Raw genomic sequence first — 26,575 nt, 5'->3', positions numbered from 1 at the left:
TAGTACTGTCACACACATTCAGCACAGTACTGTCACACAATGAGCTCTGAGGCAGTCGGCCTATTGCACTGCCAATGTGCTTTTGTCAATTTCCCTCCAGCACAGAAGCCACTGTTGTGATTCTGCAGTGTAGACAGGCCCTGTAGACTGTCGTAGAACACCAGAGCATCCCTCTGCTGACTACCATGTGAGACCTTCAACTCTGCAGATAAGACGGTTGGGCCCTGTCATCCATCATCGGGGTTATATACAGGGCTGGGATCAGTGTGGCCACATCACAGCTTCACAAGGGACCTGTAAAGACGGACTGTTGGAGGGCTGGGAAGCTGTAAGTACTGCAGCTGCAGGTGGATTTTGGACTACCCTACTGAGGAAAGACTATGTGGAACCAGATAGGGAGAAAACTAGTGCAGTAATAATATATGTATTGCATTGGATTGGGGTTGAGTTGGCGTTGAGAGTTTTGATTGGATCAAGAGAGTGATAGTCTAAGTTGGGATACTAGTTACTACCAAGCCAAATCAACAGACGTAGTAGCTGATTCTCTGATTGTCCCCCACAGACTGGTACTGGTACTCACTGTATGTAGTTCTGGTGTATTTAATTTTTCTTGTGTTTCTATTTTATATGTATCTATTATTCATTTTAAACTCCGCATCATTGGGGAGGGCTTGTAAGCAAGCACTTCAGGATAAAGTCTTCACCAGTTGTATTCGGCGCATGTGACAAATTTGTTTTGATTTGAGACTTATACCACACTTACATACTATTACGAACTGGCTAGTTTGGATACTGTGTATGTTGATTGGCAAAAACAGAATTCAGCCATGTATATGTGAGACCGTATACCATGACTATGATGACGCTTAGCCTTTTCAACTTGATAAAATGGCTACTTCAACAATAGTTGGACATGCCGATGTAGAAAAGAAGCTTTTAGATGAACTTGTGACAAACCAAAACTAAAAGAACACCGTGAAACAAACAAAGTGGGAACGTACCTGCTTCACTGACTGGTGCGCAGGAAAAGGGATACATTGTGAGGTTTGGAATGCAACAAAAGCGGTGCTGAACTTCATTCTACGGGACTTTTATGGTTCAGTGAGAAACGTGAATGGCGATGAATATGGGATTAGCAACTACGCTGGACTCAGATCTGGTTTGAACCAACATATCAATGACCCCCCTCTCAGTTTAGCATGGAGTATACAGAAGGACACCGAATTCACAACGAGCAACAATGTGTTTGTATTTGTAATTAAAAAGTTGAGGAAAGAGAGGAACTGAACACGAAGTGCAGCTCTGGACACTGAAACACCTGAGGGTTTGGTGAACAAAGTGTGGCTTGATGTTCAAATTAATTTTGGGCGAAAGGGGAAGGAGGGAAACAGTCTGCTGAAATCTGTACAGACGAGAATGGCCTACAGTATGAAATTCACTTTCTCAATGAACCAACAAAAAACCACAAGGACCTACAAGAGAAGAACAGGAAAGGTGGAGGGGGATGCATGTTTGAACTGCCTGGTGATCCCCTCTGCCCGGGAGCTTCCCTTATGAAGCATCTGTCCCTCCGACACCCTGACGTTGTACCTACACCCGAAATGTAAAGCAGTCAACGGAATCATATGGTATGTAACTGTTAGCTAGCTAAATCATTCCAATGTACTCTGGCAATATAACCGGTAGTTATGTAGACCTAACTATTAGCCAATGTTATTTTGTCTTATACGTTTCATGAACACAAAAATGCCGATGTGAGCGAACACCCTCGCAACAATGTTACCAAAGATCTGCAAAATACACAAATCACTGCCTCCGAACCGTCATGATCCAGAAACGATCGGTTGCCGGGCTAGTGGCACGATAACAATGCCTGTCAGAGGACACATGATCCAGAAACGATCGGTTGCCGGGCTAGAGGCACGATAACAATGCCTGTCAGAGGACACATGATCCAGAAACGATCGGTTGCCGGGCTAGAGGCACGATAACAATGCCTGTCAGAGGACACATGATCCAGAAACGATCGGTTGCCGGGCTAGAGGCACGATAACAATGTCTGTCAGAGGACACAGATTCGAAACCTCTCTTCAAAGTTACTGGAGGCCAAATCTGGAAGCGAGGAAGCAGTGGAGAATGGTGACAACACAGCAGCAGCCTCCCCAGATAAAAGAACGGCATCCATTATCCAGCAGCGTGGTGCCAACAAACGACAACATGAAGACAACAACAAACGATAACAAGGGGGAACAAATTTATTCGTACACAATAAATGGCAACATTCAGATCAACATTAGTAAACAATTGGCTTGTGTTAGTCACTGTAGAAGTGACGCTAATGCTCAGTTTTTGCAAACATTTAATGTAAGCTTGCTAGCTAGCCTGCGGTTATGTTGCATAGCCACCAGTCTAGCAACGAGACTTTTGTTCGGACTACTTTAAGGTATTTATTAAAGCAACACTTTCAATTTAGATGTGTCGTTCCTTGCCTTACTGTGTTGGAAACTGGTTTATAAAAGCAATAAGGCACTTCAGGGGTTAGTGGTATATGGCCTATATACCATGGCTAAGGGCTGTATCCAGGCACTCCGTGTTGCGTCATGCTTAAGAACAAACCTTAGCCCCCTACAAAGTGTTGAAAGCGTTCCACAGGGATGCTGGCCCATGTTGACTCCAATGCTTCCCACAGTTGTGTCAAATTGGCTGGATGTCCTTTAGGTGGTGGACCATTCTTGATACACATGGGAAACTGCTGAGCATGAAAAACACAGCAGCGTTGCAGTTCTTGACACAAACTCGGTGTGTGGGCATTGTGTGTACGCACTCATTCAGATTCACTCTATCAGAGAGTAACAGTTAGACGGAATATGCTATGACAGCACAATACAACAGTACACACAGGACAGAGCAACAGCGGTTCTCCTGACCGTGCTGCACACCATACTTTATGGAGTGGAGATGGGACCTAAACTACCACAGCCTCTGAGTCTGGCCTCTACAGCTTCAAAAGCTTCATGACAAAACTCGATTCGCCATAATACTGTGTGACAGAGGGAGCAGATGGCTATATCAGACAGCCTCTGTCTGATCTACGGCCTTCATTGCAAAGTGTGACAATATATAGAGGAACTTCAATGGATTTCACATGGAAAGTCTATCATCTGTATGATGCAGAAGACTGTATAACTTCTTCGGGATAGGGGGCAGTATTTTCACGGCCGGATAAAAAACGTACCCGATTTAATCTGGTTACTACTCCTGCCCAGAAACTAGAATATGCATATAATTAGTAGATTTGGATAGAAAACACTCTAAAGTTTCTAAAACTGTTTGAATGCTGTCTGTGAGTATAACAGAACTCATATGGCAGGCCAAAACCTGAGAAGATTCCATACAGGAAGTGCCCTGTCTGACAATTAGTTGTCCTTCTGTTGCATCTCTATCGACATTACAGCAGCTGTGCTGTAACGTGACACTTTCTAAGGCTTCCATTGGCTCTCTAAAGCCGCCAGAAAGTGGAATGGGGTGTCTGCTGTCTCTGGGCAAAGTACAACAGCAGAGTTTGTAAGTGGTCAGCCTGGGGACAGTGAGACTGAGATGCGCATTCACGAGACTTCTCCATTTTTTTTCTTTCAGCCTTTGAATGAATACAACGTTGCCCGGATGGAATATTATCGCTATTTTATGAGAAAAATAGTATAAAAATTGATTTTAAACAGCGTTTGACATGCTTCTAAGTACGGTAATGGAATATTTAGAATTTGTTTGTCACGAAATGCGCTCGCGCGTTACCCTTCGGATAGTGACCTGAACGCACGAACAAAACGGAGGTATTTGGATATAACTATGGATTATTTGGAACCAAAACAACATTTGTTGTTGAAGTAGAAGTCCTGGGAGTGCATTCAGTAGAAGAACAGCAAAGGTAATCCAATTTTTCTAATAGTAATTCTGAGTTTAGTGAGCCCCAAACTTGGTGGGTGTCAAATTAGCTAGCCTGTGATGGCCGAGCTATGTACTCAGAATATAGCAAAATGTGCTTTGGCCGAAAAGCTATTTTAAAATCTGACATATCGATTGCATAAAGGAGTTCTGTATCTATAATTCTTAAAATAATTGTTATGTATTTTGTCAACGTTTATCATGAGTCATTTAGTAAATTCACTGGAAGTTTTCGGTGGGTATGCTAGTTCTGAACATCACATGCTAATGTAAAAAGCTGGTTTTTGATATAAATATGAACTTGATTGAACAAAACATGCATGTATTGTATAACATAATGTCCTAGGAGTGTCATCTGATGAAGATCATCAAAGGTTAGTGCTGCATTTAGCTGTGGTTTGGGTTTATGTGACATATATGCTTGCTTGGAAAATGGCTGTGTGATTATTTGTGTCTATGTACTCTCCTAACATAATCTAATGTTTTGCTTTCGCTGTAAAGCCTTTTTGAAATCGGACAATGTGGTTAGATTAACGAGAGTCTTATCTTTAAAATGGTGTAAAATAGTTCATTGTTTGAGAAAATTGAATTGTGGTATTTTAGTTGGTTTTGTAATTCGCGCCGTGCGATGCCATTAACTGTTGGCTAGGGGTTCCGCAGGCGGAATGGGGTTCAGCTAGCGGAACGTCTGTCCTCAACGGGATAAAATATATGATATATCAACATACAGTGAGGGAAAAAAGTATTTGATCAACTGCTGATTTTGTACGTTTGCCCACTGACAAAGAAATGTTCAGTCTATAATTTTAATGGAAGCTTTATTTATTTATTTGAACAGTGAGAGACACAATAACAACAAAAAAATCAAGAAAACCGCATGTCAAAAATGTTATAAATTGATTTGCATTTTAATGAGGGAAATAAGTATTTGACCCCTCTGCAAAACATGACTTAGACGTTTCTTGTAGTTGGACACCAGGTTTGCACACACCTCAGGAGGGATTTTGTCCCACTCCTCTTTGCAGATCTTCTCCAAGTCATTAAGGTTTCGAGGCTGACGTTTGGCAACTCGAACCTTCAGCTCCCTCCACAGATTTTCTATGGGATTAAGGTCTGGAGACTGGCTAGGCCACTCCAGGACCTTAATGTGCTTCTTCTTGAGCCACTACTTTGTTGCCTTGGCCGTGTGTTTTGGGTCATTGTCATGCTGGAATACCCATCCACGACCCATTTTCAATGCCCTGGCTGAGGGAAGGAGGTTCTCACCCAAGATTTGACGGTACATGGCCCCGTCCATCATCCCTTTGATGCGGTGAAGTTGTCCTGTCCCCTTAGCAGAAAAACACCCCCAAAGCATAATGTTTCCACCTCCATGTTTGACAGTGGGGATGGTGTTCTTGGGGTCATAGGCAGCATTCCTCCTCCTCCAAACACAGCGAGTTGAGTTGATGCCAAAGAGCTCCATTTTGGTCTCATCTGACCACAACACTTTCACCCAGTTGTCCTCTGAATCATTCAGATGTTCATTGGAAAATTTCAGACGGGCATGTATATGTGCTTTCTTGAGCAGGGGGACCTTGTGGGCGCTGCAGGATTTCAGTCCTTCACGGCGTAGTGTGTTACCAATTGTTTTCTTTGTGACTATGGTCCCAGCTGCCTTGAGATCATTGACAAGATCCTCCCGTGTAGTTCTGGGCTGATTCCTCACAGTTCTCATGATCATTGCAACCCCACAAGGTGAAATCTTGCATGGCCGAGGGATATTGACAGTTCTTTTGTGTTTCTTCCATTTGCGAATAATTGCACCAACTGTTGTCACCTTCTCACCAAGCTGCTTGGCGATGGTCTTGTAGCCCATTCCAGCCTTGTGTAGGTCTACAATCTTGTCCCTGACATCCTTGGAGAGCTCTTTGGTCTTGGCCATGGTGGAGAGTTTGGAATCTGATTGATTGATTGCTTCTGTGGACAGGTGTCTTTTATACAGGTAACAAGCTGAGATTAGGAGCACTCCCTTTAAGAGTGTGCTTCTAATCTCAGCTCGTTACCTGTATAAAAGACATCTGGGAGCCAGAAATCTTTCTAATTGAGAGGGTCAAATACTTATTTCCCTCATTAAAATGCAAATCAATGTATAACATTTTTGACATGCGTTTTTCTGGATTTTTTATTGTTATTCTGTCTCTCACTGTTCAAATAAACCTACCATTAAAATTATAGACTGATCATTTCTTTGTCAGTGGGCAAACGTACAAAATCAGCAGGGGATCAAATACTTTTTTCCCTCACTGTATATCAAAGCCTCTTACATGGATATGCAGTACATATGGCAAACACCTAAAATAGCTATTGTTATAGATAGCCATTTGAAGATGAATCATGCACAATTTCTAAAGATAGCAAACAAACTGAGCATCCAATAATTACATCTAACGTACGGTGAAATTACTAAACACGTGTAGACGTGTCCCAAACACATTTAGAACAGGTAAAACAAACAAAAGGACAGGCATGTCATCTATTTATTCAATGTCCATGAAATAACATTACTCAATTATATTTCCTTGTAAGGTGGAATAGCCTGCATGTGGTTACCACTGCCTTTAGTACAATAACACTCAATGAAATACAGAATATTCATACACACAGCTTGAAATTCCTATAGGGCATACAGTATGAATTAGGCATACTGTCAGATAATCAATAAAAATATTTGTTCTGGTCCTCTGATTACAGCAAAAAACAGCAGTTGATAAAACTCCGGCAAGAGTCTCAACATTCAATCTTAACATCTGCGCGCATTAGTCATATTTTCAAGCAAGTTTTCTAGTGACTGATTCATGTCATGAAGGTCAGTATGTGTCTCTTTGGACTTTATTTCACAGTAATTTCATCTGTGTGCATCACTCGTATGTTAAGGCACGTCTCCAATTGACATTGAGGCATGATGTACGCAACTGCCTGAGTTAAGTAGATGGGTAAAAAAAAATCTAAAAATAACTTACATTGAATACCCCTTGGACTTTATTTCACAGTAATTTCATCTGTGTGCATCACTCGTATGTTAAGGCACGTCTCCAATTGACATTGAGGCATGATGTACGCAACTGCCTGAGTTAAGTAGATGGGTAAAAAAAAATCTAAAAATAACTTACATTGAATATGGTGATGTTATTAGTTACATGGTGAAGTTGAGCATGGTGAAGTTATTAGTTACACTTTGGATGGTGTATCAATACACCCAGTCACTACAAAGATACAGGGGTCGTTCCTAACTCAGTTTCCGTAGAGGAAGGAAACCGCTCAGGGATTTCACCACGAGGCCAACGGAGACTTTACAACAGTTACACGGTTTAATGGCTGTGAAAGGAGAAAACTGAGGATGGATCAACAACATTGTAGTTACTCCACAACACTAACCTAATTGACAGGGTGAAAAGAAGGACGCTTGTACATAATAAAAATATTCAAAAACATGCATCCTGTTTGCAACAAGGCACTAAAGTAATACTGCAAAAAATGTGGCAAAGCAATTAACTTTTTGACCTGAAAACAAAGTGTTATTTTTTGTGTAAATCCAATACAACACATTACTGAGAACCACTCTCCATATTTCCAAGCATAGTGGTGGCTGCATCATGTTATGAGTATGCTTGTAATCATTAAGGACTGGGGAGTTTTTCAGGATAAAAAATGTAGGGAATGGAGCTAAGCACAGGCAAAATCCTAGAGGAAAACCTGGTTCAGTCTGCTTTCCACCAGACACTGGGAGATTAATTCACCTTTCAGCAGGACAATAACCTAAAATACAAGGCCAAATCTACACTGGAGTTGCTTACCAAGAAGAGAGTGAATTTTCTTGAGTGGCCGAGTTACAGTTTTTACTTAAATCTGATTAAAAATCTATGGCAAGGCTTGACAAAGCTTAAACCAATTTGACAGCACAAATAATACATGGGCAATATTGTACAAGCCAGGTGTGGAAAGACTCTGTAATCACTGCCAAAGGTCATTCTAACATATATTGACTCAGGGATATTTCTGTATTTTCTTTTCAATAGATTAGCAAAAAAAAAATCGAATTTTTTTTTCTTCACTTTTTCATTATTGTATATTGTGTGTAAATGGGTGAGATTATTTTTTATTTAATTAATTTTGAATTCAGGCTGTAACAACAAAATATGGAATGAGACAAGGGGTATGAATACTTTCTGAAGGCGCTCTAGACTTACAGTGCTTACTTACGGGCTCTTCCCAACAATGCAGAGGAAATAGAGAAATAACACTAAAGTAAATAAAAAATAAAAAATAATACACAATGAGTAATAAGTCTCTTCTTCCCACTCTGCATATTGACTTTATCCCATATCCCCTCCGTACAACTGCCTGGGCTGTGTTCAGTCCAGGAATAATATCCATGTTAATATTCATATTATGTGCCTTAATGTTGTATGTTGTGACGCTTAACTTTTAGCAAAATTATCACAGGATGATGTTTTGAGGCTGATAATGGTTTGCCTCGTTCACTCCCCTTCATAAAACTAAGACCAACTGGGTAGGTGTTGCCAATAGTGCTCACCTTGTTTCAGCCATATTGATTTCACCTATCCTATCAGACCCATGGAAGAAAGTAAAGAAGCTCAGAGGGGAGGAAGCATCTTAGTGGAATGAAACAGAGCCCCAGTCTCTGTCCCTCCCTACCCATTGAGCATGCCCCCTGGGCAGTAGCTGCAGCGCTGACAGCTTGATTAATTGGCATCATCAGTCTTATTGGATTCCTGATCGATCAGCGCCGGTGAACACAGCTCAACAACAGGGTCATCGCACTGGAGTCAACTGGAGTACACAGTGGCTATGATGCTTTAGCCGGCTGTACAGGGGTCCATGTTGTTGATAACTCTCTGAACCATAGCTGGGGCAAAGAGATGTAATCACTTCTCACAACTGAGACACTTCATATATGGCGATGCTTTGTTGCATTGAGGATATAAACTACGCATGAATCTGAAGGAGTAGCAGAAAGCCATCTAGTCCGTGGGTGTCAGTGTCTGTAATGGAATTGTCTCAACTGGTCTGGGAGCAGGGATCAGAAGTCTGCAGAGAAGCCCTATTACAGAGATGCCCCATTACGAGTTGACAAAAATCAGGGCAACATTTCTCTACTGTGTCTTTATCTCTGTTCTAGAGAGAGGCTGGAGTTTCTGGCCTGCCGCAAGATAAATATGTGTTGCTATCCCCAGGTCCTGCTAATGGAGTTTAAAGTCTGTGTGTGTGTGTGTGTGTGTGTGTGTGTGTGTGTGTGTGTGTGTGTGTGTGTGTGTGTGTGTGTGTGTGTGTGTGTGTGTGTGTGTGTGTGTGTGTGTGTGTGTGTGTGTGTGTGTGTGTGTGTACTTGTTTTCTTAGTTCATCAGGACCCAATGTCCTAACAATTCACCCAAATATCCTGACAAGGTAGGAACATGTGTGTGTGTGTGTGTGTGTGTGTGTGTGTGTGTGTGTGTGTGTGTGTGTGTGTGTGTGTGTGTGTGTGTGTGTGTGTGTGTGTGTGTGTGTGTGTGTGTGTGTAGGTTGAAGCATTCCACGCTGCTCCTTGTGTCCCGTGCCAGATGTTCTAATACAGTCCTAATAACATGTAACATCTTTTAGAAGCTGTGCATCTACAAGGCACCAGCGCCAGTCCATGCTAGTCCATGTCATTCAAGAGCCATGCCTTGGCCCTAGTTAACGACCCCCTGGTGGTCCCACTAATATCCCTTCATTTCCCTCTATCCCTCCTTACATCCGTCACTCCCTCCCACCCCTCCTTCTCTCCTTATGGAGTCAAATCAGCCTAATAGTCCAGCAATGAGCCTGTAGAGCCACTGTAATGAACCCATGCCTTGGGCTCAGAAAAACATCATAAATCAATTTATGTAACCAAAATATAAGGTCAGTTGTAATGTATTATGTGGTAATGCAGCTGTAATCACTAAAAGTGAAACAGAAAGAAAATAGAGAAATTCAGAAGTTCAAGTCAAGGTGGATTGGCCTCTCTCTTGCAGAGGGAATCTTTTCTCTGTGTCATTTTTCGTTATTCCCACCTCTCGCTCTCTCTCATTCATTGTCTCATTCAATTCTTCCCCCCCATTGCTGTCTCCCTCTTGCTCTCTAAGTCTCTCCCTCTTTCTCTGTAATTTTCTCTATTATCCTCCTTCCCTCCTTATCTCCCTCCCTCCTTTCTCCCTCCCTCCCTCTCTCCTTCCTTTCTCCCTCCCTCTCTCCATCCTTTCTCCCTCCTTTCTCCCTCCCTCTCTCTCTCTCCTTTCTCCCTCCCTCTTTCCCTCCTTTCTCCCTCCCTCCCTCCCTCTCCCTCCTTTCTCCCTCCTTTCTCTCTCCCTCCTTTCTCCCTCCTTTCACCCTTTCACCCTCCCACACTCTTGCCTTTTTCCTAGGAGACATGGGGTGTGTTAAAAGCGTGTGACATCCCCGATGGGCGAGCAGCTCCAGAGTCAAGCTCTGCTTCCCAGAGTCCCCGCCAGAGAAATACCTCCATCACAGCAGACACCCCACAGCTTTACCCAGGAGCCTCGGCGGCTGGGATGGCGGCCATTTTCTTACCCCTTACTTTCACTAAAGCAGTATCTAACACAACAGTCAATATCCAACAAGAGTCTACAGCATTGTTATAGTCCTTGATTGAGAACACAGTACTGTGTGTTGTGATGGATAGCAGAGATATATAAGGCGTATTGAATAGAAGAGAGCGTTGGTTATTGGTTTGGTGGGACCTTGATGGAATATTACCGTCACCCTCAGAACATTGGACTCATGAAACGTGTATAGAACGTTAATATTTTATGTTCTAAAAACATGGCAACCATGTTTTGGTGGGACATTGGTGGAATATTCTCCTAACACTTAGAAAACTGAACACGAACGTTCTTGCAAGTCCCATGAAACGTGTCTAGAACATTAATATTGTATATTCTGAGAAGATGATAACCACACTCTGGGTATGTTCTATTTGACACTAAGGGAATGTTCTCCTAACTAATGCAAAAAACATGCTAAAAAGGTTCTTAGAACGTTTTTGCTAACTTAGAACGTTCCCCTAACAGAAAACTGGACACTCAAACATTAGGGGGACATTATGGGTAACGTCACACAAACGTCCTCTCTCTCTACAATTGTTAGCTGGGCTAGCACCAATGTAGATGTACTTCGCTTTCTTCGTTGCTTGTGTGGAAATGCTACTCTCTCCACTCACTACACTGCATGTGCACAATAGAGAGTTGCCATGGAGCTCAAACACAATATCTAAATATGATTTTTTTAGATGAGCTAACACAATCGTGATAAAGCTTCAGATAATTGACGGATGTGACTGTAATTCAACGCTTGTAAGATTGAGCGATCGCTCCGTCATCGATGTCACCGGCTTCCCAAATGAATAAAATGTCAGCAAAACAGTTAGGGAAGCATTTGCCAACATTAACATTTACCAGGCAGCATTTATCATCGTTAACATTAGCATCAGCACTTCAAAATCTTTCGGCTCTTCATGCGTTTCCTAGCAGGCATTTATAACAGGGTACTATATCCTTAGCTAGGGGTCCTTATGGTGTAGCCATGAGCTCTATTTTGTGACACACATGCAAAACAAATGCCATAAAAAAAAAACACCTGAAATGTCAGGACCAAATGACTCGTCGTTTAATTGCTTGTGAGTTAACTCGGTCCCTGTGGTCGAGACAGGATGTTAAACGCCTTAAGCACTAATTATCTAAGGTAGCTAGCTATCTCATTACCCCCTTCAATATGCAAATGGCCTGTGGGCTTAGTGTTTTATTGCAATCACTGTTATTCAGAGGGCGGCCATCTTACATTGGGGTTGGAGAGGAGGCTTGATTATAACGAGTGAAACAACAACTGTAGCTAAATAATGACTGGGTTTTGAATTACTGAGTGGTTTTGTATATTACAGAAATAGAGTGTGTTTTTTACTTGAATATACATGTTTGGGTCCAATATGAGATTGATTCGATTAACTGTAATTCAGGGCAGTGCTGTCATTCAGGACATTGCCTCAGTGATAGCCTTGATATGATGATAGCAATGAAACAAACTAATAAATTAGGAACGTTATAAGGCTTTTGAAAGAGTACCCTGACAAAGACAGGGCCATTTCCAAATAACCATATCAGTACAGTGAGGATACAGAGCTGTGTACAAACCACATAGCAAAAGCCAGGATGGAAAAAGCCTAGGTTGCTATCACTATCTATGTGATACGTCTACTTAGTTTGCAATCCACCCGATTCCTGCTTACAAGCAAAACTAAAGCAGGAAGTACCAGTGACTCTCTCAATAAGGAAGTGGTCAGATGATGCAGATGCTAAGCTACAGGACTGTTTTGCTAGCACAGACTGGAATATATTCAGGGATTCTTCCGATGGCATTGAGGAGTACACCACATCAGTCACTAGCTTCATCAATAAGGGCATTGATGAAGTTGTCCCCACAGTGGCCGTACATACATACCCAAACCAGAAACCATGGATTACAGGCAACATCCGCACTGAGCTAAAGGTTAGAGCTGCCGCTTTCAAGGAGCGGGACTCTAACCCATACACTTATACGACATCCCACTATGCCATCCGACGAACCATCAAACAGGCAAGGCGTCAATACAAGACTAAGATTGAATCGTACTACACCGGCACCGACGCTCATCGGATGTGGCAGGGCTGAAAAACAATTATGGACTGCAAAGGGAAGCACAGCCCAGTGACACATGCTTACCAGACGAGCTAAATAACTTCTATGCTTGCTTTGAGGCAAGCAACACTGAAGCACGCATGAGAGCATCAGCTTTTATGGACGACTGTGTGATCACGCTATCCGTAGCCGACCCGTAGTGAGTGAGACCTTTAAACAGGTCAACATTCACAAGGCCACAGGGCCAGACGGATTACCAGGACTTGTACTTTGCCCAAAAAATTGGCAAAGACTCCAGCCATCCTAGTCATAGTCTGTGCCAAGTCTGTTTTTTTCTCTCCTTCGTTTACTTAAATACTTTCTTAACACTTTTTTTTTAAACGGCATTGTTGCTTAAGGGCTTCTAAGTAAGCATTTCACTGTAAGGTCTACCTACACCTGTTGTATTCGGCGCATGTGACAAATTACATTTGATATGATTTGATATGCACAAACATGTCTATTTCTATTTCCAAAATCATACCCAACTCACACAGTAGTCTAATATGATTCATGTCAGATCACAGTGTTAAATGACGGTGGTTTATTCTAAGAGCTGCATTTTGGGAGGAAACAATGTGTTCTGCTTAGCAGTCCCCCTCATGCTGGGCCTGGATCCCATGATTTTCTCTTCCAAAAGCTGGATGAGTTGAAGGCTATCTGGATGTTGTGTTGTGTGGAGGAGGCTAGAGGGAGGGCCAATCACTGCAGAGTAGCTGTTTGAAGAGAGCCTTTGTCCTGGCTCTGACTACCCCTGAGGTTTGCATTCACAATCCATTCTGAGTGAATAAGAGAGGAAGAAGTGAGTGAGTGTCAGAGAGAGAGAGAGAAAAGGAGAGAGATATAGATATACTGTAGATATACATTAGGCAGACAAGCAGACCGACCGACCGACAGACCGACAGACAGACAGACAGACAGACAGACAGACAGACAGACAGACAGACAGACAGACAGACAGACAGACAGACAGACAGACAGACAGACAGACAGACAGACAGACAGACAGACAGACAGACAGACAGACAGACAGACAGACAGACAGACAGACAGACAGACAGACAGACAGACAGAAAAGCATTTGGACAGATGTTTATTACAAAGGCATTTTGTGGGGGAGAATCAAAATGAAATTCAGCAGGAGGATAATAAAGGCTCCTTGTAGTATGGCTGCCTCTCTTTCTCTTTGTATCTGGGTAGAAGCAATTATCATTGGAGTTACCTGCCACAATAGACCTACCTAGGAGTGGTGTGGTGAGCAATATGATTGTCCATCATGGGAATATTTGCTATCGCTTGCTAAAATCCTGTGATTGGTTCTCTGGACATTTGCTGATTATTTCCTTTCCATCTTTGGTGGTGGGCTGTAGCAAGCTATTGGCTTTAGTTTTCGAGATGATTAATCTCTGTCCAGGGAGGAGCTGATTTTTACATATTGTGTATATTTGTTTCTTCTGTTGGCAATGTCAATTCTTGCAATTTTTTTCTAAATACTTACTTTTATGATTGCTAGCTGGATAGGCAAACGCTGCTACGTACTAAACTGTAAACCAATCAAAGCTTGTGTGCTATCCATGGTACTGTCTCTACTGATCACGTCTGCCAATCACATAAGGTAGTAGACAGCTAGTGACAGCTCAAGAGAGATCTCGGTCCAACAAACTGATATCAGGTCATCTTATTGATTTGTAATCTAGCTAACCATTCAGTTATACAAATATTATACCATCAACGCAAGCTGTAAAATTATTCCCAATTTAGAATGCAGAAACCTTAGTAATGTAGATAGCTTGCTAGTTACAACACGTAGGTATGCAGCTAGCTAGCAGGAACAGATAGCTTTATCACTAGCTAGCATGTCATTCCAGGACAAGGAAAGTTTTAACCATCAGTTTATGCCAAGTAATAATTAAGACTACAAAAACATATAGGACAAGTAGTGTAAAGTTAATACTGTCACTACAGACCCTGGTTCGATTCCAGGCTGTATCACAACCGGCCGTGATTGGGAGTCCCATAGGGCGGCGCACAATTGGCCCAGCATCGTCCGGGTTAGGGTTTGGCTGGGGTAGGCCGTCATTGCAAATAAGAATTTGTTCTTAACACATCTACGGGATCGGTGTCCCCCCGTGGAACGGATGAGCTAACATAGGCTAATGTGATTAGCATGAGGTTGTAAGTAACAAGAAAATTCCCCATAGACATATAGACATATCTGATTTAGGCAAAACGCTTAAATTATTATTAATCTAACTGAACCATCCAATTTACAGTAGCTATTGCAGTGAAAGAATACCATGCCATTGCTTGAGGAGAGTGCACAGTTATGAACTTTAAAATGTCTTAATAAACCAATTAGGCACATTTGGGCAACATTTTGAACAGAAAACAGGACTGAATCAGTCTAAAACTTTGCACATGCACTGCTGCCATCTAGTGGCCAAAATCTAAATTGTGCCTAACTTGGAATAGTACATTATGGCCTTTCTCTTGCATTTAAAAAATTATGAAAAGATATTGAATGTGTTTTTCTTTGTATTATCTTTTACCAGATCTAATGTGTTATATTATCCTACATTAATTTCATATTTCCACAAACTTCAAAGTGTTTCCTTTCAAAGGGTATCAATAATATGTATATCCTTGCTTCAGGTCCTGAGCTACAGGCAGTTAGATTTGGGTGTGTCATTTTAGGCAATTTTTTTTTTAAAGCGTCCGATCTTTATATACTGCTCAAAAAAATAAAGGGAACACTTAAACAACACATCCTAGATCCGAATGAAATAAATAATCTTATTAAATACTTTTTTCTTTACATAGTTGAATGTGCTGACAACAAAATCACACAAAAATAATCTATGGAAATCCAATTTATCAACCCATGGAGGTCTGGATTTGGAGTCACACTCAAAATTAAAGTGGAAAACCACACTACAGGCTGATCCAACTTTGATGTAATGTCCTTAAAACAAGTCAAAATGAGGCTCAGTAGTGTGTGTGGCCTCCACGTGCCTGTATGACCTCCCTACAATGCCTGGGCATGCTCCTGATGAGGTGGTGGATGGTCTCCTGAGGGATCTCCTCCCAGACCTGGACTAAAGCATCCGCCAACTCCTGGACAGTCTGTGGTGCAACGTGGCGTTGGTGGATGGAGCGAGACATGATGTCCCAGATGTGCTCAATTGGATTCAGGTCTGGGGAACGGGCGGGCCAGTCCATAGCATCAATGCCTTCCTCTTGCAGGAACTGCTGACACACTCCAGCCACATGAGGTCTAGCATTGTCTTGCATTAGGAGGAACCCAGGGCCAACCGCACCAGCATATGGTCTCACAAGGGGTCTGAGGATCTCATCTCGGTACCTAATGGCAGTCAGGCTACCTCTGGCGAGCACATGGAGGGCTGTGCGGCCACCCAAAGAAATGCCACCCCACACCATGACTGACCCACCGCCAAACCGGTCATGCTGGAGGATGTTGCAGGCAGCAGAACGTTCTCCACAGCGTCTGCAGACTCTGTCACGTCTGTCACATGTGCTCAGTGTGAACCTGCTTTCATCTGTGAAGAGCACAGGGCGCCAGTGGCGAATTTGCCAATCTTGGTGTTCTCTGGCAAATGCCAAATGTCCTGCACGGTGTTGGGCTGTAAGCACAACCCCCACCTGTGGACGTCGGGCCCTCATACCACCCTCATGGAGTCTGTTTCTGACCATTTGAGCAGACACATACACATTTGTGGCCTGCTGGAGGTCATTTTGCAGGGCTCTGGCAGTGCTTCTCCTGCTCCTCCTTGCACAAAGGCGGAGGTAGCGGTCCTGCTGCTGGGTTGTTGCCCTCCTACGGCCTCCTCCACGTCTCCTGATGTACTGGCCTGTCTCCTGGTAGCGCCTCCATGCTCTGGACACTACGCTGACAGACACAGCAAACCTTCTTGCCACAGCTCGCATTGATGTGCCATCCTGGATGAGCTGCACTACCTGAGCCACTTGTGTGGGTTGTAGACTCCGTCTCATGCTACCACTAGAGTGAAAGCACCGCCAGCATTCAAAAGTGACCAAAACATCAGCCAGGAAGCATAGGAACTGAGAAGTGGTCTGTGGTCCCCACCTGCAGAACCACTCCTTTATTGGGGGTGTCTTGCTAATTGCCTATAATTTCCACCTGTTTTCTATTCCATTTGCACAACAGCATGCGAAATGTATTGTCAATCAGTGTTGCTAAGTGGACAGTTTGATTTCACAGAAGTGTGATTGACTTGGAGTTACATTGTGTTGTTTAAGTGTTCCCTTTATTTTTTTGAGCAGTGTATATTTAACTGACTTGCCTAGTTAAATAAATAGCTGGTTAATTCCACAAACTAACTTTTAAGAAGGCACACCTGTTAATTGAAATGCCTTCCATGTGACTACCTCATGAAGATGGTTGGGGGAATGCCAAGAGTGTGCAAATCTGTCATCAAGGCAAAGTGTGGCAATTTGAAGATCTCAAATATAAAATATATTTTGACGCTTTTTTGGTTACTACATGATACCATATGTGTTATTTCATAGTTTGATGTCTTCACTATTATTCCACAATTATTATTCTACTTTTATTCTACAAGAAAATTGTAAAAATAAAGAAAAACCCTTAGTAGGTGTTCTAAAAGTTTTGACCGGTAGTGGATATGATTGAATGTTTATTTAAGCCTGCAGCTAGATACTTGAAATGAGACAATCATGCCAAGACATTATTCAAAATTGAATTCACTGACAGATAGATAGCTAATGAAACATGCGCTAGCAAACGTGTTACATTGTATAAAATATTCTGGGCCATCAGAGTTTCCTGCAACAGTGAGCTCTGGACAGACAGACACAGCTGTAGGCTATTTGTGCAAGGGATAAGAAGTAATCAGGTTGGCCGATTTTATGAATCGCAACCAGATCAGAGCATGACATTTTTTCCCCCTTTCAAGCTGAACGGTTATCAAAAGGGAGAGAGCTGGAATGATTTTTGAAATAGGCTACGTTGAGGAACTCAATGGATGTAAAACCGACTTTGTTTACTTGCTGTTTGAGGCTATGAAGAAATTACTTTGAGAAGTTCCACAGTGACGTTGAGATAAGACAATCAGAAATAGTATCCCCAAATGGGCACATTTATAGGCCTACACTTATATGCAGGCCAGGTAGCCTAGGCCCACTTCTGTGCGTAATCAGGTTTGTGTCCTTACTCAAGATCGACAGGAGCGCTCCAAACAAAAGACAATGAATAAATTGACAACTCATACAGTAAATGGAATGAAATAAACCCCCCAAAAACAACGTGTCCAATCCTACAATGATAACGGTAAGACTGTAATAATAATATATTGAATGCATTAACAGAAATTACTGTAACCATACAAACGTTGTAGATTAGAAATTATGGTAATTAACAGTAAATGTACTACTGGTGATACTGGTGTGCCTTCCCCGAGGCCTCCGCAATGGATTAGTCCACTCAGACAGACGTCAATCAGACAGGTGTCTCATGTGCCATATATTTTTTTAATATATTTGCCAGTGCTCAACAAAATAATTATGGTCGACCAACAGCTGTTCGACCAAACAATCGACCAGTCGACTAAATGGGGTCAGCCCTAGTGCCAACAAATTGACCTGCTAATCATAAGAATATTATAAATACAGAAAATCAGCTCCTCCCTCGACGTAGATCGATCAACTTCACTGTTTTCAGTGTCGGCCCACCACCTATCTGTGCTTGTTTCTCTGATCGTGTGCATTCAGCGTTTGTCTAACCAGTCTCCTCTCTCTCCACTCCTCCACCTGAGTAAGTCATTCTAATGGAATTACACACACTAGTGCATCCCGCTTCCCTCATGAATGCACTCCATCATCTCAATAACATGAAAGACACGCTCTGCCTCAACGAAAGAGCGGAACAACCTGTGCTCTGGTACAGAGTTGAAAGCCCTCTGAATTTTTTTTATATATTTTTTTTATTTAACCTTTATTTAACTAGGCAAGTCAGTTAAGAACAAATTCTTATTTTCAATGACGGCCTAGGAACAGTGGGTTAACTGCCTTGTTCAGGGGCAGAACGACAGATTTTTACCTCTCATCCTTTCCTTCACTCCTTTCCCTATTATCCCTTGTTCTCTTGCAACTTCAATTACACCAGACTACAGAGAGAATGGAAGAGAACAGGAAAGAGGTAGATTTGCCACTATCCAAACCAATTGGCCTCTCTGTGCCTGTGAAGTTCAACTGTGTGTTGTTCGTCCAAGAACTCTTCAGGCCTATGTCTGGCTTCTCTGGTTGCTCTGGGCGTTACCCCTAGGGAAGAGGGGGGTTATGGGGCTTGGAGTCTTTTCAGACTATATCGGGGCTCTCCTCAGGTACTTATTTATTTATGCCTGTGGAAGTTGAGGCACCGAAAACAACTTCCCCCTCGCTTTTAGAAGGTTATGTCGTATAATCGCCTAGGTACATGCCTTTGTCTAATTCACAACTCTGAGAGGTGTCTTGATGCCTCTTTGTCTGGACCTCAAGCAGGCTGCGGGCCTTCAGACCTTGGCCCTATTTAAATATGTTTAACGTGCATCCTTCTATCCTTCCTTCCTGTCCTAACTTTTCCAGCCTTTTTTTTGCCGAAGCTCATCCACCCCAAACTTCTCACAGAGGAATTTGTGACGTTAGTGGTGAAATGGACAATTAGACAAAATCATTTTGTGGAGCAATGTATTAGCTATCTCCTCCTTTTTAACCCAAAATACTAATGTGAAATCAGGATCCAGCAGCATTCTCTCCCTCTCTCTCTGATTTTAATTACATTTTTTTTCCTACTGTGGATGGAGAGAGTCTAGGCAGGCAGGAGGGAGCAGCCGGGGTAGTATTTGGGTTTACCCTCGGGTAAGCGGCCCTGCTAGGCTCTAATCTGAAGTCAGACAAAATGGCACATTAGCTCTCTGGCCCACTCTCTCCAGCTGCAGCCCTGGAGACTGCAACATAACGTCTGTCTGTCTGGTCTCTGTACAGGCTCTGGTTCTAACAGACAAGAGCTGAGCTACACTGGTTCTATAGTGATATCCAAAGGTCTGGAATCACAGCAGAATATCCCGTCCTCATCTGCAAGTGGTGGTGAGGGTTGGGCATGCGTATGTCTGTGTTCTTAATGTGTATTCCAACAACACATACATGTCATGAACCTAGAGAGGAGCATATGGCGTGTGCCATGTAAACAGCAGTATTTAGAGGGCAGACATGTATGGTATTCATGCCTCCCAGATGGTTATTGAGGGACAGGGTAAAACATTACTATGCTCTACATTCACTATAGCAGACAACACGGTGAGGTTCGGTTTTCCACCAACTGAAATAACCTGTGAGCTGTAACATCCAGCATCACAACAAGACAAGACGCCATTTTGTTTTTTTCCATGGATGGAATACAAACAGGTTGGGTATTTACAGAGGTGGAAGGTTGTCTGCAAGGGATTTAGCTCTAAAGACTGTCTTTACAGAACCCTGCTGGGTTCTGCTTTGCATACCTCTTTAGGAACCTCAGGACTAGCAACTTGCAAATGAAGATACTCTCGCCTGAAATGTTTGAACAGAGAGGCCAGTCAGAATCATACAGATTTCAGTGGCAAACTATGGAAAGCATAGAATATGGTTTTCAAAAAGAAGAAAATGTGTGTATTGATGTATGTGTAGGTATCCATTGTATTATGTGTGGTGTATGTATGTGTTGCACATATTTGCTCGTTCAGTCAGAACATAGCCTGAACGCTGCAGTACATTTCATCCAACGATTAAATTCCTATATAAAAGAGTATTCTTGGGGGGTAATATTCTGTAGAAGAGCGATAATATTGATGTCATCATACTCGACTGAAAGTCACATTGCAGCAACTGCTGGAAGCTACAGCTTTAGCAAGCATTACATTTCCTAACTGTTTGTGTGGAGCGTTGATACATTTCATTAGCTTGTCTATAAACACACACACCACACACACTTCACTGATTCCAAATTAAAATCTAGCGCAGTCGCATGTCAGCAGATTTGAGATATGGTCTTGGGGTGTAGTTTTAATGAATACTTAAGTGATGCATAACACTTTAGCAGTATACACAACAACATAGACAAAAAACTGGGATTGTCCATACGTTTGCATTTTCTCCTTGGTTGTAGTACATTTTGAGTCCTAAGTCTGGGAAGAACTGATTGATATAAATTGCAGAGTGGTGGATGGAGGCAGACAATGTTTAAAGTAAAGAAAGTAAGTAGAATTTATTAGCATATCTGGACTTAAATGTTTACATTTAAAGCTGCAATATGTAACTTTTTGGGTGACACAATCACATAGAAATGTGTTTTAATGATCTGTCTTCATCATAAGGGAGGTTTCTGAGTCAGAGGTGAACAAGGTGATTAGCTCACTAAAGAACTCTAAAGCCAAAGATGTGTTTGGGTTGGACTGTACCTTTCTTAAAAAACTACAAGGAGTCACTCATTGGCCCCATTACTAAGGTCACCAACATATCTATTGGTCAGGGGGTGTTTCCAAGGGTCTGGAAGTCGGCCATAATAACAGCCATCTTTAAATCGGGTGACCCTGCTGACGTGAGTAACTACAGGCCATTAATATACTACCTGTAGTGTCGAAGGTTGTTAAAGTGTGTAGTAGAGCAACTGATTGCCCACCTCAACAACAGCCCCTTCACATTACTCTCCATGCAGTTTGGCTTCAGAGCAAAACATTCCACAGAAACGGCCAACTGCTTTCTTCTGGAAAATGTGAAGTCCAAGATGGACAAAGGGGGCGTTGTTGGGGCTGTGTTTCTGGACCTAAGGAAGGCTTTTGATACTGTTAACCATGAGGTACTCATCACAAAATTGTCCAAGTTCAACTTTTCCCCCGATGCCTTGATATCATACCTTGAAGGCAGAACCCAGTGTGTCAGAGTGAGCAATAAGCTGTCGCCCACTCTTAGCTATGATGTGGGCGTGCCCCAAGGGTCAATACTGGGCCCCCTCCTGTTCAGCCTGCACATTAATGATCTGCCTTCTGTCTGTACTGGGTCTGAAGTTCAAATGTATGCAGATGATACAGTGATATATGTGCATGCAAAGAACAAACAACAAGCTGCACAAGAACTCACTACTGTAATGGTCCAGGTTACAAAGTGGCTCAGTGACTCATGTCTGCATCTCAATGTGAAAAAAAATGTCTGCATGTTCTTCACAAAGAGGGCAACTGATGCTACTGAGCCAGAAGTCTATGTGTCAGGGGAGAAGCTCCAGGTGGTATCTGATTTTAAGTACCTTGGCAACATACTTGATTTCAACCTCTCTTTTAAAAAGCAGGTGAAAAGGTCATTCAAATAACCAAATTCAACCTATAAGAAATTGTTTGACTACAGAAATAGCAAAACTGTACTTCAAATCTATGATACTCCCTCACTTAACATACTGCTTGACTAGTTGGTCCCAAGCTTGCTGTACAACATTAAAAACCCATTCAGTCTGTCTACAAACAGGCTCTCAAAGAGCTTGATAGGAAGCCCAATCGCCATCATCACTGTTACATCCTCAGAAAGCATGAGCTCCTGAGATGGAAACATTTGTGCAATATACCACAGGTCTTGTATTCAAGATCCTAAATGCCCTGGCTCCCCCCCACTCAGTACTTTTGTTAAACAGAAAACCCAAACATATGGCAGCAGATCCACAAGGTCTGCCGTGAGAGGTGACTGTATAGTTCCCTTAAGGAAAAGCACCTTTAATCAATTTGTTTTGTCTGTGAGAGCTTCCCATGTCTGGAATACACTGCCATCAGACACACATAACTGCACCACCTATCACACTTTCACAAAAAAACATGAAGACATGGCTAAAGGCCAATCAGATTTGTGAACATAATCCCTAGTTTTGTATGGCCACTTTCCATGTTGTCTGTAGCTTCTGAGGTGTGGAAACACTTTGTTGCTTTGTTGCTCTGTCTGCATGCTACGTCTTGCTTGTCCTATGTTGCTCTGCGTGTGCTCACTGCTCATTGATTGTCTGTATTGTTATTGTAATTGTTTTTAATAACCTGCCCAGGGACCGTGGGTGAAAATTAACCGGCTGGCTAAAACCGGCACTTTTACTGAAACGTTGATTAATGTGCACTGTCCCTGTAAAAATAAAAATAAACTCAACTAAAAAAGTCTAAGACGTGGTGGATATATTTTGTATGTGCTATTTCTTTGCTCCCTGTTCTTAAGTTTCGTTTTTTTGGCTTTAACTTTCAATTTTGTACATCAGCTTCAAACCGCTGAAAATACAATAGTTTTATTTATGGAAAATATATTTCACAGCGGTTTAGATGGTACAATGATTCTCTACACTACACTTGCTTTTTTGTCACTTAAACTGAAATTAGACAAACTACTAGAATTATAGCAACCAGGGAAATGGTGGAGAGATTTCTGCATATTGCACCTTGAAAAGCATGCTCTCAACATGGTGATAAACTACAATACTCTCTACTGTTCACTTAAAGCAGACACCACAACAAAGTTGACCCAATTGCAAACCATTACAAAACACAGATCTACATCACAATACTTCACAAAGACAGGCTGTATATACCTCAATCTTCCTCACACATAAATGATCCCATGCATCCTGTTAATGTATCTGCTATTCAGAGTTACCTTGCTGAACTCTGAATGGTAAGAGCAACTATATCTATATTCTGTCCGTTAAGTCATCTTCTCTCATCAGAGTGGGCTGGCTATTGAGTTGGATACACCCCGGCCTCTCGTATGTCTTCATTCTCAACCTGAGTGGTTATTGCTGTCAATTGCTGGGCCCCAACCAGCAGATGACTGATTGAAAGCAATATAGTTCACACTTTTCTGGATTGCTCACAATCCACTGAGACTGAGAGCTCCTCTCACTGATATAAAAGCAGGAATCCCGCAGCCTCACAATACAAATAAATGGTAATTGCGCACCCTTTAAAGTTGGCTTTCACCGCTGGGAGAAAAGTTCAAGTGGCACAGCAATCTCAATCCGTCTGGTTTGTAGAGGCACGTTAGGCTTTTATATGTGCTTTTGTATACCCAATGGTGTGTGTGTGTGTGTGTGTGTGTGTGTGTGTGTGTGTGTGTGTGTGTGTGTGTGTGTGTGTGTGTGTGTGTGTGTGTGTGTGTGTGTGTGTGTGTGTGTGTGTCACCATTGTGTACGTGTTCAGTCTGTATCGTGCCTTAGAATCATCAGATCCCACATCACTGTCAGCCACAGACAAAACAGCAGTACACGTGTCAGAGCAAGAGAGAAGGTGAAGAGATAGTCGACTTACCGGCCTGTGATGAGTCCCCTGTGGGGAGACAGAGAGAGAGAGAGGAGAAAGAGAGAAAAGATAGTTTAGTTCAAATCTCAAATCAAGACAACTCCGTTCACCCCCAACCCGACACAAATACAAGACGGATGACACCTGAGGAAGAGAGAGAGAAAGGCATGAAGACAGCAATTAACAACAGGACACGTATTCACAGAGCAACACACATACATTTGCTAATTGAGATGGGAAAAAACACACATTATTAAAGGTCGTTTCCGTTTTAGTCTTCCTTGTAAAAAACAGACAATATAACATATTTCAACATTTCAAATGCACCTTTTTCTGTGGATAAGGAAAAAGACTCACACTCTCATTTAAAATGGAGTCATGAGGACGTTTAGAGACGTCTCTCCCTTACTGAGAAAAAGATGCTATGGTTTTATTATTGTCGGTGCTCTTCCCATTGCTTGGAAATTGTGGCCAGCTATCACACTTAGAATCAGGGCACTATCCCCAATCATTATACCCTTATCTGTGAATGACATGGCATAAAATGTTGACACACCTGATATACGGGCATAAGCCAATGGAGTACGCCGACGAAAGGAGAGAGTATTATGTATGAGAGAGGCAGAGAGATAAATAAAGCTAGATAGATAGAGAGAGAGAGAGAGCGAGAGCAAGAGAGAGAGAGCAAGAGCAAGAGCAAGAAAGAAAGAGCAAGAAAGAAAGAGCAAGAGAGAGAAAGAAAGAAAGAAAGAGCAAGAAAGAAAGAGCAAGAGAAAGAAAGAAAGAAAGAAAGAGCAAGAGAAAGAAAGAAAGAGCAAGAAAGAAAGAAAGAGCAAGGAGAGAAAGATGGAGTGAGTAATGCATATAGAGAGAAAGCGAGAGAGCTAAAGAAAGAGATTAAGTAGGGAGTGACTCAGCATAAAGTTGATTCCAGGTTGTGAGAGAGCTCATCTAGGGTTGGGTGGGTGTACGGGACTAGAGCAGACAGGCAGACCTAGTCTAGTGGAAGATGAAAATAGAGAGAGAGCGAGAGAGAGAGAGAGAGAGAGAGAGATGGAGGAATCACTGTCCAACCAAGCATAGAGCTCAATATCAATATCCATGGGTCTGCAAAAGCTGGCACCAGTGTCTCCCCTCGGCTCTAGGCTCGATACATGGGAAACCAGCCCAGCGGAACCCAGCCCAGCCCTACACTCACTGGGCTCGCAACATATCCAATTAACATACTTTTTTATTTATTTTTATAAACGCGCATAGTTTCATCTGAAATATCAATCTGCTGCCGGGTGAAATTCACAATTAGCGGACGGGAACAATTTTGAGCCAATTGGCAGATGTAAAGTGTTATATTTGGGGGGTACAAATCAAATCAAATGTATTTATATAGCCCTTCTTACATCAGCTGATATCTCAAAGTGCTGTACAGAAACCCAGCCTAAAACCCCAAACAGCAAGCAATGCAGGTGTAGAAGCACATGCTACTGTGTTAATTGCCTCTGTAGGAATAAGAGCACCCCCCCACACACACCCACTTTCTCCCGCATTTGAGTGTGTGTGTTATGAAACACAGAAGGCTATACAACATACTCCAGGTTCACTGTGTCCATTAAGTAAGAGTGGTCATATTGTCTAGCTGGCTGGTTTGCCCTTTATTTAAGGGTTTTAGGTCCCTCTCCAAACCTTACACATGGACGCTCACACAGACAGGCCAGCAGAGATCCCAAGCTCGACCAGTGGAGGCTGCTGAGGGGAGGACGGCTCATAATAATGGCCGGAACAGAGTGAATGGATTGGCATCAAACACATGGATTCGGCTATTTCACCCATTCTACTGCCAATATTTGTCTATGGAGATTGCATGGCTGTGTGTTTGATTTTATATACCTTTCAGCAACGGGTGTGGCTGAAATAGACAAATCCACTATTTTGGGTCCACATACTTTTGTATATACAGTACATTTGGAAAGTATTCAGACACCTTGACTTTTACTACACGCTTTATTCTAAAATTGATTAAAATGTTTCGTTTTTTTCCCCCTCGTCAAGTCAATCTACACACAATACCCCATAATGACAAAGCAAACACAAGAGTTTATACATTTTTGCAAATTTAGGAATAAACCCCTCACCCCGGAAATGTCACATTTACATAAGTATTCAGACCCTTTACTCAGTACTTTGTTGAAGCACCTTTGGCAGTGATTACAGCCTCGAGTCTTCTTGGGTATGATGCTACAAGCTTGGCACACCTGTATTTGGGGAGTTTCTCCTAGTCTTTTCTGCAGATCCTCTCAAGCTCTGTCAGGTTGGATGGGGAGTGTTCCTGCACAGGTCTCTCCAGATATGTTTGGGTGGGCCACTCAAGGACATTCAGAAACTTGTCCCGAAGCCACTCCTGCGTTGTCTTGGCTGTGTGCTTAGGGTCATTGTCCTGTTGGAAGGTGTGCATTCGCCCCAGTCTGAGTTTCTGAGTGCTCTGGAGCAGGTTTTCATCAAGGATCTCTCTGTACTTTGCTCCGTTCATCTTTCCCTCGATCCTGACTAGTCTCCCAGTCCCAGCCGCTGAAAAACACCCC

The 26,575-nt window shown here is 42.4% G+C and overlaps 1 protein-coding gene across 1 annotated transcript in view; it reads right to left on the bottom strand.

Annotated features, from left to right (window-relative positions):
• The window catches only part of LOC115199226 (neurexin-2-like), an 840,225-nt gene that overhangs the window by 511,677 nt on the left and 301,973 nt on the right, over positions 1–26,575 (bottom strand). The window contains exon 5 of the mRNA XM_029761850.1: positions 24,009–24,026. Within this exon, the coding sequence (XP_029617710.1) occupies positions 24,009–24,026 (18 nt within the window). The remainder of the gene's footprint in view (positions 1–24,008; positions 24,027–26,575) is intronic.

The sequence above is a fragment of the Salmo trutta genome, chromosome 8, assembly GCF_901001165.1.
Source record: "Salmo trutta chromosome 8, fSalTru1.1, whole genome shotgun sequence".
NCBI lineage: Eukaryota > Metazoa > Chordata > Actinopteri > Salmoniformes > Salmonidae > Salmo > Salmo trutta.
Note: the sequence above shows the minus strand (reverse complement) of the source record. Positions and strands in the feature narration are given on the sequence as shown.